The following is a 16,242-nucleotide window of genomic DNA, read 5'->3' as shown; positions in this document are numbered from 1 at the left end:
ACACAGGAAACGGGCTCATCAACCGTCTAGCATTCGAAGGACTGAAGGCTGGGAGGTCAGACGTTCCTCTGGTTTCTAGCATCACTGGGGGAGGGCCGTCCGGGGCTCTCCACATTCTGGAGGGGCTGCTTCTGAAGCGGGGCAAGTCTGTTCACTTCAGACAGACACCGTCCAGGTTTAAAATAACAGAGAACCAATGTAACCGTTGTAACACTGTGATTAGAGAGAGAGTGGCTGCCCCTTTGCCTGAATTATCCAGGTAACTCCATCAGCCTGTCCCAGAACTATCCCGAGAATCACTGGTTTCTATGCCAAAGCCCGTTTTTCCCTGGCAGCGTGCTCTGTAGAGTTTATCTGGTCTAGGTGTATGCACAAGCACTAAAATCTACCAGAGTTCTCGAAAGGAAACAGAAGGAAAGCCGAACACTCCAGAGTCTTCCACGTTGTAGCTTCAGGCAGCTTTCTACCTCGGCTCCTCCAGCTGGAACTTCGCAGTGCAACCAGGAACTATCCGAGCACAGCCTTGGGGGCCAGAACCACTTGTGTGGACTCTGGACTTGGTCACACCAGCCCACGGCACCTCCTACATGACAGTGAACACCCCTGAGCCCCCTTTATGGGCTCTGTAAAGCGGAGAGGTGCATGCACGTTTCTTGCTGTCTTGAGGACGAGAAGAGATCATGTAGGCCCAGTGCCTGGCCCTGGGTCTCCTCCTCACAGGCAGTGCTGGGAGCAGCAGCTACAGGAAAAGAAGGAACCGCCCAGCAGCCCGAGGGTTGGGCATTGTCCTCCCTCTTCAGGTGCGGTGGGTGCATGGAGGCGGGAGTGGGAACGGGGGGACCCCCAAATGCTGAGCTCTTATGTTTTGTAAGCTGAGGCAAGCGATGGACATTTATGTATCCAGAGTGAGCTCGGACAGAGAAGCCGGACTGACCTCTGTCATCTACCCCCAGACCCCCCAAAGCCCAGCCAAGTGGAGTCTTGACTCTCTCCAAGTGGAACATAGTGGACAACTCACAAAATGGCTTGATTTCAGATGTTTGGGATCAACCGAGAATATGTTTATTTAAAAGCAATTTAAATATTTAAAAAAGTAGAAATTAACACATACAGTACTGAGAAATGGTCACATTAAATACATGTGAAACGACAAGCGTACTGATGTCTGGTGGTAACATCCAGGTGAGGGTTTGGAATTTGCCTCGTGGCACTATGGGATTCCTACACGACATGTAGAGGTTCTAGGCAATAAAAAAATAAATAGCAATTGCTGTTCAACAGTAAAATAAGACACAGACTATTTGCAGAATGTAACTTTCCCTTCTGGGGGAAAAAAAGAACTAATTAACTATTTTTTTTTCATAAGGTTCCATACCTTCAAAATACTATATCATGTACAAAACTGCAGATTTGCAGTGGCTCACTGAGTTTAAGAACAGTATCAGATTCACACTCGACCAAGATCCCCAAAGGCATTCCTACCTGGCTTTCCTATGTCCCACAGTAAGCTGGATTAGGGGGATCTCAAATTCCTCAGGGAAAACAAAAACAAAACCAGAGGTGGGGGAGAAGGTATTAAAAAAATGCATTTGTGTAAGTGGTCTCAAAAGAAGAAAAAGAACAGACAATGACTCCATGTAATTTTAGACATCGAGGTTTTGAGTTTTTTAGAAAACCAGTTTATTTTGATATCAGCTGAAAATACTGTAGGCCACAGAAACAAATAGTTCTTTAATGCAACTAAAAATGTGTACTTGAATGAACCAGGACTCTAGCTCACTTCGGATGGCGACTTCCTGTCCCGACACCAGTGCGGCCAGTAAGCAGGGCTGCACTCGCCCGGCCGCCTGCCACCACCACTCTCGCCTTCTGTGTGGGGCTCTTGGGGTGCCACCACCACTCTCGCCTTCTGTGTGGGGCTCTTGGGGTACCCCCCTGCCCAACCACCCCACCCTGGGCGGCAACTGCTTCAACTCACTTTCCAGGAACAGCTGAGAAGTTGTGTTGCAGGTCTGTCATGCAAGGTTTACTTATTAGGTGGTTATTCCAAGTTTTCGTAGTACTCACTTAAGCAGAACTAAATGGATACTCACTGAGCACGGAGACTCTATTAAGGAGGGCTTTTCCTAGGGGTTCGGTGGGATGTTGTGCTTCTGTGAAATGAACCTTTCTCTCTTACTGCCGAGGTCAAGGGCTTAGTAGGATTAGCTTTCTGTGTGGCAGCCCACAGAGCCGTGTAAGCGAACGTGACACCAGAAGGCCCCGGGGGTCTTGGAATCAAGAGGGCAGCCCTGCTGCGCAGGGAGGTCAGCTGTGTTCTTGGCAAAGTCCGGGGCCGGCGTTCTAGCGGTCAGACAGACGGATGGGGCCCGGACGGGCGGACACGGAGGGAGACCCGCTCACAGCGCCTGGCTGAGAACTGGCCTGACCATCACGCGTCCACGGCACCGAGTGTGAGGCTGGCAGGCTCGCCGGCCACGGGGGCAGAGCCGGGAGCGCGGAGCGAGGAGAGGAGGCGTCAGCACCGGGATTCTGCGGCAGCGGAACGGCGTGAGGGGCCGACGTTCAAATTCCGTCATCTTCGCGAACCATCTTGTCACGCATTTGAACCGATCAAGGAAAAAACTAAGAAAATAATTTAAATTGATGTGTTCGGGGCTTTAACACAGGCGAAGGACGCTAATCAGAAGAGGAGATGGAACTTCACGCTCTGAGAAAGCCAAATGACTGGTTAGAAACAGATATTGTTGCAATCTTATAATTTCTGCTTTAATGGCGATCAAGTTAAAAAATGTACAGTTCCACTTGTCCATACTATTCCTTTATAAAAGGCAGATTTCGGGTAAGCTTCTAAATGCATGCATAATGTAGAGGCTAATGCTTCCTGGCGGTCCTCAGTTCCTGAAAGTTGAGCTTCTTCAGGTGTGTTCTAAGCTTTTGTCAAAATAGTCGTGAAGGATATGTTATTTTTGCATAATGAGGTAATATCTCAGGGGCGGGCACGCCTCACCAGAAGACCTTATACACCCACCTGGCCTAACTGCGCGAGGCTGCGGGACCGGAAAATGCCACCAAAGGGGTCGGGTCGGCGAATATTTTGCTGAAGGAATAACACTTACACTGAACCGAGCACTTCTCTGTAATAAACACCAACGTCGGTTTTTGTAGCTGTAAACCGTGTACACAGATCAGCTACAGGCTGGTCTGTCCTGGACTAGAAGTCTCGCCTGGAGAACAGAGCCCACCTCTCTGCTACTGTCGCGTTTGCAGTGACACAGCTGAGAACACTGTTGCGTTAGGAACACAGAGTCGATTCCCTGCCTTTCCACGGTTGCTGGAGACCACTCTTATTGGCAAAGCCAGCAGTTCCGAGATTCCTGGTTTCGTCTGTCTGCCGGGAAAGCAGCACAGAGGTGGGCGTGCTAGGTGGCCAGGGGGGCGGACCAGTACGGCGCGCCGGGTCCCAGGGCCCCCGACACCGGCGAGCGCAGACGCCCCCCGGGTATTTACAGCACACACTACGGCCCTCCTGAGGTGGCGCTTCCGGAGTCTCTCTTCTGTAACAGCAGCTATATACACACGTGTGCACGGGGTTACGTGGAGGCAGCGGTCTCGCATGACGATGTGGACAATCTTAATTAAGGTTCTGCTTTTTGCTAGTCGGACAGGATGTGAACAAAGGACACCGGAAAGACCCCCTTCCTTTCAGGCTGTCCTTCAATGTGCCCAATCTGTAGGGAGAAGAGAGAGTTGTCAGGCTGGAGGCAGCCGGCAGCTGCCCAGTGACAAGCCCTGTGGCTCACAGTCCCCGTGGACTCGGCCCACAGGCCTGGGGTGGAAGGCGCGGACCCTCCCCCGCCCTCTGGGGGACCACACACAATCGCAGAACAACAACAGAAGGTGCGGCCCACTCCACGCACACGCGGCCGCCCCGTGAGGACGCCCTTCCTGGGACCCTCGTCTTATACCCGGGGTGTCCATGGCCCGCCCCCCAACCAGGTGGAGAGCCTGCCCGTGGTCTCCCACAGGCTGCAGACTCGAGTCCGTGCTCGTCACCCAGGGCACAACTGTCTCTCTGCTGAGCGACCTCGGACAGGCCTTGCGGGCCTCTCGCCTGGAAGATGGGGCTAAAATACCCTTTCCTCTCAGGCCTGCGGTGAGATCGCACAGTCACCAGTCACCCAGGTGGGAAGGGCTGCTCTGGACTGAGCTTGTTTCCTGGTTGCTGTGGGGGAAGGAGACGGTGAGGGCAGCTCTACCATCTGCTGCCCGAGCCTGTGCCACAGTCTCCCAGGAGAACTTGCCAGTGATCTCAGACCAACACTCATTGCAGGACAGAGAATCCCACCGCGAGCCTTCCACAGAAGGAGCAGGGCGTGCACGCTGGCTTCAAACGACGAGCGCAGAGAGAGGAGGGCGGCCGGAAGAGGGGGCCAGGCCAGCTCTCATCCCCACCCACAAACCCCCGCGGCGCCCACGGCGGCTGCAGCAGGAGCTGTGGGCTAGCCTGGCTGCTCCCTCCATCTCCCAGCTCTGTGACCTTGGGCTACCACTGGGCTACTGGGCGCGCTCTTCTTGAGGGTGGAACGGGCTGCAGACCTGGCTTCCCCGGCTCAGGGGGCCTCACTCCCTTGGTGTCCTGCACGTGAGCGGGTTTTGTGACTCGGAAGTCAGTGGAGGCAAGGGCAGCGTTGCTTTATGTCTGGCTTGGCAGACGTGCTGCCGGCACACAGAACTCCCACTGAGCACGACGCTAGAGGCACCGGTGAGAACTTTCCACTTACTCCCTCTGGGTCCTCTGCTGTCGTCACTGGTGTCTTAGCAAAGGATCTGATCACTACCTGCTTATGACAATATCAACGTATCCCCAAATGAGTTCTTGGGACACCTTTGTGAGGCAGGGTTACTCCTGTCCCATTTCTGAGCAGGAAACAGCTGACAGAAGGAACATGCCTTAGCCACGGCCACAGAACGACTCAGGGACTTGCCCTGGGGTCTTCCGGGCCATCTCCTTGTCATGTCTCCAAGATGGCTCTTGAGCAGGCTCCAGGCCAGGAGCAGGCCCAACTCTAACGGGAAGAGGCAGGAAAGGCCACAGGGCCACCGCCAGCAAGTCCCTCCCCGAGAGAGAGGGAGCAAGAGGCCTCATCACTTCCTTCGGGGCATCACTGCTTCAGCACCTGCAAATTCCAGGCCCGTAATGCTGTTCACCCAAGCATCCCTGGCTTCCACCCACCAGAGGCTCAGGGCAGCCCCCTCCGGTCCTGACAATCCAAATTCCTCCCACACGGCCAAAGGTCCCTGGAGGGCAAAACTGCCCCTGCCTGAGAGCCGCTGCTTTGGTACAAGTAGAATCCCTATGGCTGTGACCAAGAGTCTGGAGGCATTCTCCAGGCCCAAAGGTACATGCACACCTGTACGTGTGTATACGTGTGTGTACGTGTACATGTTAAGTATGCATGTGTGTTTCTGGGCCAGCGCGGGCTCTGTGGGCTGAGCTATGAACCACAGGTCCCTTTGGGCTGGTGGCACACAGGCTGCCAAGGAAGCAGCGTCTCCACACCGATGCTGGGAAGCTCTCAGCCAGGAGAGAAGTAAGACCACCACCCACGACGCCTCTGGCCCGCGGGCTGTCCCAGGAGCCTTACTCCAGACATAGACTGAACAGCACAGATCCGTGGGGCCGCGCTTCTCATCACTGAGAATTTGCAAATGGCCACTGCGTGAGGACCACGAGGCCTTTCCTTCCAGACACCTGGGCAGCAGGGTTTTTGTTTTTTTTTTTTTTTTTAAAGATTTTATTTATTTGTTTGAGAGAGAGACAGTGAGAGAGAGTGCATGAGAGGGGAGAAGGTCAGAGGGAGAAGCAGACTCCCCATGGAGCTGGGAGCCCGATGTGGGACTCGATCCCGGGACTCCAGAATCATGACCTGAGCCGAAGGCAGTCGTTCAACCAACTGAGCCACCCAGGCGCCCATGGGCAGCAGGTTTTAATGTAAAAGGGATTGTTACAGGTATTTTTCGCTTATTCCTCTAAAATCAAGAGGAAGGTGTCACGCCCCACTTGACAAAGACAGAACCGCAGGCTGGGTGAAGGAGCCTGAGGCCGGCATGGAAGGCGGAGGGCACGAAGGCGGAGGGCACGGAAGGCGGAGAGCACTCAGGCCCCGAGAGGATTCGGAGTCTTGACTGCCTGCTCCCAGCTGCGTGCTTAGCCCTCCCGAGCTCCTGTCTCACATCTGAGATGGCCGGAAATGCCCGTGGCTCACAGGCTGTGTGAACACGAGGGTCGACCACACGCACACGTTAGTTCGCCCGACCCCATCTCAAAGCCCCGCGGCTGTGCGTCTAGCACGACCGCGGTAGGGGAGGACCGCCGCCGAGGACGCTGGAGGGGGGCGGGCGCCCGGCCGGGTACGTACCCACCACTCCTGGTCCTCCTCTCCTGTGACGACAATCACTTCCCCCTCCATGAAGGTGAGCTCATCGTCATTGTCCGCCTGGCAGTCGTAGATGGTCTTCACTCGCCTCACCTTGTTTTTCCCCTTCAAGACAGAAGCGGGGCGTTAGTGGGAGGAAAGGACACACCGACCTTGGGCGTGTGGTTTAACCTCACTGAGCCTCAATTTCTCCTCTGTCAAGGGGGAGGCCTGTCCGCCAGGAGCCCAGGAGCTGTGTGCTCCCTCTCTCTTCCCGAGCACTAGGACGGAGCCTGGCGTCGGGAGGGCCCGCTGCCCATCATGTTCACAGGCAAACCGCGGGTGGGGATGGAGATCCAGCCTCCCCAAAACCCCCGAGGCTCGCTGCCCTCCCCACCCCCGAGAACAGCTTGCAGAGATGACAGCAGAGTCTAAAAATGGATTTGGGAAACATGATGTAAAGAGAAATGTGCAGCTTCTGCATACTGAATGCACAGCATAAACAAATTTCTCAGTCCCCTCGCGGAAGTACTAAGTCAGCACATGCTGGTTAAACAGGGCGGCGGCCCTGGGCGGGAGGATCCCAGGCAGTTCCCCGAAATGTTCTAATTTGTGATCAGTTTTCACTTGTGCTTTTATCTGTTGGGACTGCTGGTTCTTTGCAAATAGGAAGATGGAAACAGAGAAATCCTCTTCTAGAGGTTTTTGGAGCCCAGCTCATTCAGTAATTAGTATGAAAAAAAGCAAGCTGTGTCTCTCTGTGCCCCGGTGTCTCGCTCAGTCCCCCTGCTCCTTTCTGCAGCCTGTCCCGGGAAGTGCTGGCTGGAGGGACTGCAGCTGTGTGAGGCTTAGTGGCCTCAGCTCCAAGGCCCTCAGGGGCTCCTTGATCATGGGGAGGATTCGATGAGGGCATAAAACCACGGTCAAGTGCAGAGCCTGAGCCGGCATCTTGCACAAGGCCATCTGGGGCGCCGGGACTCTGCTCTCCCATGGCAATGCTATTTTTATAATGAGCCAGGGCAGAACTCTTGTGTGTGTGTGGGGTGCCTTTTGGTTCTCACCGACCGTGCTCCTCAGCCTGGGACACCAGGGCCCTTGCTGGGTTGCAGAAGACGGCAGGACCAATGACCACTGAATCCTCTGGCCCGGAGAACTAAGTCATGGGCCCAGGTGCCGCAGCGAGCGCAGGTCGTGAAACCTGCCTGCGGGAGTCCGGCACTCACGTCTCTCGCCATGGGGCTCGGGCCTGCCACACCGCGGAACCCTGGCTGGGGCGCAGGCCCTCCCTCCAGGTTTCGGAGTGTGGCAGAGTCTGCCAAAGCCTCAGAACTGGCCTCTACCCACCGTGTTGATTTTCCTGGGCAGTGGTACAGGCGTCTCAGGCAGGGTGGGCGTGAGGTCAGTGGCATCTTCGGACGCTTGCTTTTGGATGGCATCTCGGGACTGCACGTTTGGGGAGAGATCTGCCGGGTGTGACTTCTGGGTGACGTCGGGGGGCTGCTGGGCCTTGGGGGACACCTCTCCAGTCTGGGACTTCGCCAGCAGGTCTCCCAGCTGCGGTTTGGGAGGCAGGTCCTTCATCTGCGGCTTGGGAGGTAAGTCTGCCAGCTGGGGCTTGGGGGGCAGGTCGCCCAGCTGGGGCTTGGGGGGCAGTTCTCCTGGCTTCGGTGGCAAATCTCCGATTTGGGGTTTGGGAGCCAGTTCCGTGGGCTTCGGCGGCAGGTCTCCGGGTGGTGGCTTCTGTGGTAACTCTGCCAACGGCGATGACTTCTGGAAGATCTCGGCTGGGATGTTGGCTTTGTCCAGGGAGAGGTGATGGCTGGTTTCTGTTTTCCTTAGTGCCACTGTGGGAAGCAAGCGCAGAGAGGGAGGTCTCCAGAGGGGCCCCAAGGCAGGGAAGTGCTGCCCTCTACTGTGGTCACCGGGAGGACGGGGCCCGGTGGCGGTGGGGTGCGCGTGTAGTGTGTGCCCGCTCCAGGGCGAGACCCAAGTGCACAGGTGTGCAGTGCCCGTTCTTAGAGGAAAAAAGCTGGAAGCCTGGAAGGCGTCCACATGACCATATGTGATTTCATGCCTCAGTTACCTAGGAACGGGATATCCAAACTAATCCAGAACTAAAAAAAAAAAAAAAAAAAAAAAAAAAGACTGGAATACAAACAGGTTACAGAAAATTAGACATATAGAGTTAGGTTTTCCACAAAACTACAACCTAAACATAGCCATTTACAGTAATGTCCCGTAATTCCTTCTGGACTCTTGCACACAATTTCCATAGACAGAACTGTGATCTGCTTTTATCTATATACTGCTTATTTGCCAGGTCAGTAAAATTCCTCTAATGGCAATAGATAATTTTTTTAAAGATTTTATTTATTCATAAGACAGCATGAGCAGGGGGAGGAGCAGAGGGAGAAGGAGAAGCAGGCTCCCCACTGAGCAGGGAGCCCAATGTGGGGCTCGATCCCAGGACCCTGAGATTATGACCTGAGCAGATGGCAGACGCTTGAGTGACTGAGCCACCCAGGGAGCCAGCAGTACATAATTTTTAATGTTGCATTCTGTCCCATTCCGTAGCTGTATCAGAATTTAAATTCCCCATGTCTCTGGGATTTCCATACTACATACGAGGTCAAAGGTCTCTCCTCTCGCCACCTCCGCCACCCCGCTGAGGAATCTCTGCTCCACTTTGGCGATACAGCCACACCTACTTAGGAAACCCTACACCAGATTACAACACAGACTTTGTAATTTTGTTTCTTGTCCACTTACTATGTTCCAGAGAATGTGGGAGGCAGGTCCTCCCTATTCCCTGTACGGCCACGGTGTCAGGATTCTAGTTTGTGGAACCATTCCCACAGCTCTTGGCACAGCTCTATCGGTGGGACCTAGGACACTGAAGTCAGATCTCCAAGCCCAGCTCCACCATATGCTTGATTTGCTGTGTGATCTTGGGTAAATGACACAACCTCCCTGTGCCTCACCTTCCTTATTTCTAAAACAGGAATTAAGAATTTGCCAACAGGCCCTGGCAGGCTCTAAGTATCCTCTAAGGGTATTATCACTACTGTAAGGCAGGGTCCTTTGAGGCCAGGACTCATATTTTTACTTATCCTTGGAACACTGGCTCCTGGTATGCACAGAGGCCAAGCATATCGTCTGCATTCAGCAAGGAAACAGCTGACTGAGGCACACTGAGTAAGTCACACTAAGAATTGTATTCTGGAAGTACAATACATTCAGAAAGATACTCTTACAGTTTACTATGAACAACAACAAAACAAAACAAAAAGTAAAGATGAACCCCAGGGCTGGCAACCGTCACAAGCTGCCCTGTGGCTGCTTCTGCTCATGGCCTGCTCAGCCACATCCCAGCGCACAGGCTGGCCCTTGACCTTCAGCTGACAGGGCTCAGCTCAAGGAGTTCAAGCAAGCCAGAGTCCTCTCTTGCAAGTCACACACGGGGTAAAGGCCAAGTCTGAGGCAGCAGTGAGAGGGGCTGGGGAGCTTCCCGAGGCGGCGGGGCTGGCCAGCCTTGCTGTGCACCCCTCATGGGGGAACAGAAACTGTAAGCGCCAGGCGGATGCAACCCCAAGACATTCGAGTCTGGTTCGAGGAACTGGTTCTTTAGGAGGGACGGGAGCCAAGCAACGCAATGCTTGTGGCCCAACGTGCGGCACGGCGCCGTTCACAGCTGACAAGCTGCGCTCCATGTGGCTGCGGGATGACAGGGTCCATCTAACACTTCACAGCACCAGCCAGCAGAATACCGTGCAGCCAGTGAAAGCTGTTTGTGATGGAAAATGTTTCTGATGTATTATGTCAAAAAAACACGCCCCCCCCAAATCAAAACCTAAAACAAAAAAAGTACAGTAAAAAAAGATATAAACTAATTGAGTATGTTGGGTGGTATGACAGGTGGTTTGTATTTTTCTTCTCTTTGATTGTTATTTTTTAAAATCTTCTACAATGAATACATGTGGTTTTATAATAGGGAGAAACAAAATAAGAGAATTTCTCCTCTAGGGAAGCTTGCCCAACCTTTGGCTGTTCCTTTTCCAATCTGGTTTTATGTTTTCCCCTTTCCAATTAAAAGTCCTTTCTGACCCTCCTACACTGTTGGTGGGAATGCAAGTTGGTGCAGCCACTCTGGGAAACACTCTAGGAACAGAGGTTCCTCAAAAAGTTGAAAGTAGAGCTACCCTATGATCCAGCAATTGTACTATTGGGTATTTACCCTAAAGATACAAATGTAGTGAGGAGTCAAGATGGCGGAGAAGTAGCAAGCTGAGACTGCTTCAGCTAGCCGGAGATCAGCTAGATAGCTTATCTAAAGATTGCAAACACCTGAAAATCCATCGGCAGATCGAAGAGAAGAAGAACAGCAATTCTGGAAACAGAAAAACAACCACTTTCTGAAAGGTGTATTCTTTTTTTAAAAATTCTTTTCTTTTCTTTTCTTTTTTTTTTTTTTCTTTCTTCCTTTTTGAACCTCTTTTTATCCCCTTTCTCCCCACTCACGATTTTGGATCTCTTCTAATTTGGTTAAAGCATATTTTCCTGGGGTTGTTGCCACCCTTTTAGTATTTTACTTGCCCCTTCATTTACTCTTATCTGGACAAAATGACAAGACGTAAAAACTCAACACAAAAAAAAGAACAAGAGGCAGTACCAAAGGCTAGGGACCTAATCAATACAGACATCGGTAATATGTCAGATCTAGAGTTCAGAATGACAATTCTCAAGGTTCTAGCCGGGCTCGAAAAAGGCATGGAAGATATTAGAGAAACCCTCTCGAGAGATATAAAAGCCCTTTCTGGAGAAATAAAAGAACTAAAATCTAACCAAGGTGAAATCAAAAAAGCTATTAATGAGGTGCAATCAAAAATGGAGGCTCTCACTGCTAGGATAAATGAGGCAGAAGAAAGAATTAGTGATATAGAAGACCAAATGACAGAGAATAAAGAAGCTGAGCAAAAGAGGGACAAACAGCTACTGGACCACGAGGGGAGAATTCGAGAGATAAGTGACACCATAAGACGAAACAACATTAGAATAATTGGGATTCCAGAAGAAGAAGAAAGTGAGAGGGGAGCAGAAGGTATACTGGAGAGAATTATTGGGGAGAATTTCCCCAATATGGCAAAGGGAACGAGCATCAAAATTCAGGAGGTTCAGAGAACGCCCCTCAAAATCAATAAGAATAGGCCCACACCCCGTCACCTAATAGTAAAATTTACAAATCTCAATGACAAAGAGAAAATCCTGAAAGCAGCCCGGGAAAAGAAGTCTGTAACATACAATGGTAAAAATATTAGATTGGCAGCTGACTTATCCACAGAGACCTGGCAGGCCAGAAAGAGCTGGCATGATATTTTCAGAGCACTAAACGAGAAAAACATGCAGCCAAGAATACTATATCCAGCTAGGCTATCATTGAAAACAGAAGGAGAGATTAAAAGCTTCCAGGACAAACAACAACTGAAAGAATTTGCAAATACCAAACCAGCTCTACAGGAAATATTGAAAGGGGTCCTCTAAGCAAAGAGAGAGCCTACAAGTGGTAGATCAGAAAGGAACAGAGACCATATACAGTAACAGTCACCTTACAGGCAATACAATGGCACTAAATTCATATCTCTCAATAGTTACCCTGAATGTGAATGGGCTAAATGCCCCTGTCAAAAGACACAGGGTATCAGAATGGATAAAAAAACAAAACCCATCTATATGTTGCCTCCAAGAAACACATTTTAAGCCCGAAGACACCTCCAGATTTAAAGTGAGGGGGTGGAAAAGAATTTACCATGCTAATGGACATCAGAAGAAAGCAGGAGTGGCAATCCTTATATCAGATCAATTAGATTTTAAGCCAAAGACTATAATAAGAGATGAGGAAGGACACTATATCATACTCAAAGGGTCTGTCCAACAAGAAGATTTAACAATTTTAAATATCTATGCCCCCAATGTGGGAGCAGCCAACTATATAAACCAATTAATAACAAAATCAAAGAAACACATCAACAATAATACAATAATAGTAGGGGACTTTAACACTCCCCTCACTGAAATGGACAGGTCATCCAAGCAAATGATCAGCAAGGAAATAAAGGCCTTAAAGGACACACTGGACCAGATGGACATCACAGATATATTCAGAATACTTCATCCCAAAGCAACAGAATACACATTCTTCTCTAGTGCACATGGAACATTCTCCAGAATAGATCACATCCTCGGTCCTAAATCAGGACTCAACCGGTATCAAAAGATTGGGATCATTCCCTGCATATTTTCAGACCACAATGCTCTAAAGCTAGAACTCAACCACAAAAGGAAGTTTGGAAAGAACCCAAATACATGGAGACTAAACAGTATCCTTCTAAAGAATGAATGGGTCAACCGGGAAATTAAAGAAGAATTGAAAAAAATCATGGAAACAAATGATAATGAAAATACAACGGTTCAAAATCTGTGGGACACAACAAAGGCAGTCCTGAGAGGAAAATATATAGCGGTACAAGCCTTTCTCAAGAAACAAGAAAGGTCTCAGGTACACAACCTAACCCTACACCTAAAGGAGCTGGAGAAAGAACAAGAAAGAAACCCTAAGCCCAGCAGGAGAAGAGAAATCATAAAGATCAGAGCAGAAATCAATGAAATAGAAACCAAAAAAACAATAGAACAAATCAACGAAACTAGGAGCTGGTTCTTTGAAAGAATTAATAAAATTGATAAACCCCTGGCCCGACTTATCAAAAAGAAAAGAGAAAGGACCCAAATAAATAAAATCATGAACGAAAGAGGAGAGATCACAACTAACACCAAAGAAATACAAACTATTATAAGAACATACTATGAGCAACTCTACGCCAATAAATTTGACAATCTGGAAGAAATGGATGCATTCCTAGAAACATATAAACTACCACAACTGAGCCAGGAAGAAATAGAAAGCCTGAACAGACCCATAACCAGTAAGGAGATTGAAACAGTCATCAAAAATCTCCAAACAAACAAAAGCCCAGGGCCAGACGGCTTCCCGGGGGAATTCTACCAAACATTTAAAGAAGAACTAATTCCTATTCTCCTGAAACTGTTCCAAAAAATAGAAATGGAAGAAAAACTTCCAAACTCATTTTATGAGGCCAGCATCACCTTGATCCCAAAACCAGACAAGGATCCCACCAAAAAAGAGAGCTATAGACCGATATCCTTGATGAACACAGATGCGAAAATACTCAACAAAATACTAGCCAATAGGATTCAACAGTACATTAAAAAGATTATTCACCACGACCAAGTGGGATTTATTCCAGGGCTGCAAGGTTGGTTCAACATCCGCAAATCAGTCAATGTGATACAACACATCAATAAAAGAAAGAACAAGAACCATATGATACTCTCAATAGATGCTGAAAAAGCATTTGACAAAGTACAACATCCCTTCCTGATCAAAACTCTTCAAAGTGTAGGGATAGAGGGCACATACCTCAATATCATCAAAGCCATCTATGAAAAACCCACCGCAAATATCATTCTCAATGGAGAAAAACTGAAAGCTTTTCCACTAAGGTCAGGAACACGGCAGGGATGTCCATTATCACCACTGCTATGCAACATCGTACTAGAGGTCCTAGCCTCAGCAATCAGACAACAAAAGGAAATTAAAGGCATCCAAATCGGCAAAGAAGAAGTCAAATTATCACTCTTCGCAGATGATATGATACTATATGTGGAAAACCCAAAAGACTCCACTCCAAAACTGCTAGAACTTATACAGGAATTCAGTAAAGTGTCAGGATATAAAATCAATGCACAGAAATCAGTTGCATTTCTCTACACCAACAGCAAGACAGAAGAAAGAGATATTAAGGAGTCAATCCCATTTACAATTGCATCCAAAACCATAAGATACCTAGGAATAAACCTAACCAAAGAGACACAGAATCTATACTCAGAAAACTATAAAGTACTCATGAAAGAAATTGAGGAAGACACAAAGAAATGGAAAAATGTTCCATGCTCCTGGATTGGAAGAATAAATACTGTGAAAATGTCTATGCTACCTAAAGCAATCTACACATTTAATGCAATTCCTATCAAAGTACCATCCATCTTTCTCAAAGAAATGGAACAAATAATGCTAAAATTTATATGGAACCAGAAAAGACCTCGAATAGCCAAAGGGATATTGAAAAAGAAAGCCAACGTTGGTGGCATCACAATTCCGGACTTCAGGCTCTATTACAAAGCTGTCATCATCAAGACAGCATGGTACTGGCACAAAAACAGACACATAGATCAATGGAACAGAATAGAGAGCCCAGAAATAGACCCTCAAATCTATGGTCAACTAATCTTCGACAAAGCAGGAAAGAATGTCCAATGGAAAAAAGACAGCCTTTTCAATAAATGGTGCTGGGAAAATTGGACAGCCACATGCAGAAAAATGAAATCGGACCATTCCCTTACACCACACACAAAAATAGACTCAAAATGGATGAAGGACCTCAATGTACGAAAGGAATCCATCAAAATCCTTGAGGAGAACACGGGCAGCAACCTCTTCGACCTCTGCCGCAGCAACATCTTCCTAGGAACAACGCAAAAGGCAAGGGAAGCAAGGGAAAAAATGAACTACTGGGATTTCATCAAGATCAAAAGCTTTTGCACAGCAAAGGAAACAGTTAACAAAATCAAAAGACAACTGACAGAATGGGAGAAGATACTTGCAAACGACATATCAGATAAAGGACTAGTGTCCAGAATCTATAAAGAACTTAGCAAACTCAACACCCAAAGAACAAATAATCCAATCAAGAAATGGGCAGAGGACATGAACAGACATTTCTGCAAAGAAGACATCCAGATGGCGAACAGACACATGAAAAAGTGCTCCACATCACTCGGCATCAGGGAAATACAAATCAAAACCACAATGAGATATCACCTCACACCAGTCAGAATGGCTAAAATCAACAAGTCAGGAAATGACAGATGCTGGCGAGGATGCGGAGAAAGGGGAACCCTCCTACACTGTTGGTGGGAATGCAAGCTGGTGCAGCCACTCTGGAAAACAGCATGGAGGTTCCTCAAAATGTTGAAAATAGAACTGCCCTATGACCCAGCAATTGCACTATTGAGTATTTACCCTAAAGATACAAATGTAGTGATCCAAAGGGACACATGCACCCGAATGTTTATAGCAGCAATGTCCACAATAGCCAAACTATGGAAAGAACCTAGATGTCCATCAACAGATGAATGGATCCAGAAGATGTGGTATATATACACAATGGAATACTATGCAGCCATCAAAAGAAATGAAATCTTGCCATTTGCGACAACATGGATGGAACTAGAGCGTATCATGCTTAGCGAAATAAGTCAAGCAGAGAAAGACAACTATCATATGATCTCCCTGATATGAGGAAGTGGTGATACAACACGGAGGCTTAAGTGGGTAGAAGAAGAATAAATGAAACAAGATGGGATTGGGAGGGAGACAAACCATAAGTGACTCTTAATCTCACAAAACAAACTGAGGGTTGCCGGGGGGAGGGGGTTTGGGAGAAGGGGGTGGGATTATGGACATTGGGGAGGGTATGTGATTTGGTGAGTGCTGTGAAGTGTGTAAACCTGGTGATTCACAGACCTGTACCCCTGGGGATAAAAATATATGTTTATAAAAAATAAAAAATTAAAAAAAAAAAAAAAAGATACAAATGTAGTGATCCGAGTGATCCGAAGGGGTACGTGTACCTGAATGTGTTTATATCTATAGCAGCAATGTCCACAATAGCCAAACTATGGGAAGAAC

The 16,242-nt window shown here is 48.7% G+C and overlaps 1 protein-coding gene across 2 annotated transcripts in view; it reads right to left on the bottom strand.

Annotated features, from left to right (window-relative positions):
- Positions 1–1,906: 1,906 nt before the first annotated feature.
- Positions 1,907–16,242, bottom strand: part of ASAP1 (ArfGAP with SH3 domain, ankyrin repeat and PH domain 1) — a 354,818-nt gene continuing 340,482 nt past the window's right edge. For both annotated transcript variants that reach the window (XM_059165613.1, XM_059165612.1), the window contains 3 exons: positions 7,764–8,263; positions 6,423–6,545; positions 1,907–3,731 (listed from right to left, as the gene is read on the bottom strand). In XM_059165613.1, coding sequence (XP_059021596.1) covers positions 3,657–3,731; positions 6,423–6,545; positions 7,764–8,263 — 698 coding nt within the window. In that variant the 3' untranslated portion in view covers positions 1,907–3,656. The remainder of the gene's footprint in view (positions 3,732–6,422; positions 6,546–7,763; positions 8,264–16,242) is intronic.

This window comes from Mustela lutreola, chromosome 3 (assembly GCF_030435805.1).
Source record: "Mustela lutreola isolate mMusLut2 chromosome 3, mMusLut2.pri, whole genome shotgun sequence".
Lineage (NCBI taxonomy): Eukaryota > Metazoa > Chordata > Mammalia > Carnivora > Mustelidae > Mustela > Mustela lutreola.
Note: the sequence above shows the minus strand (reverse complement) of the source record. Positions and strands in the feature narration are given on the sequence as shown.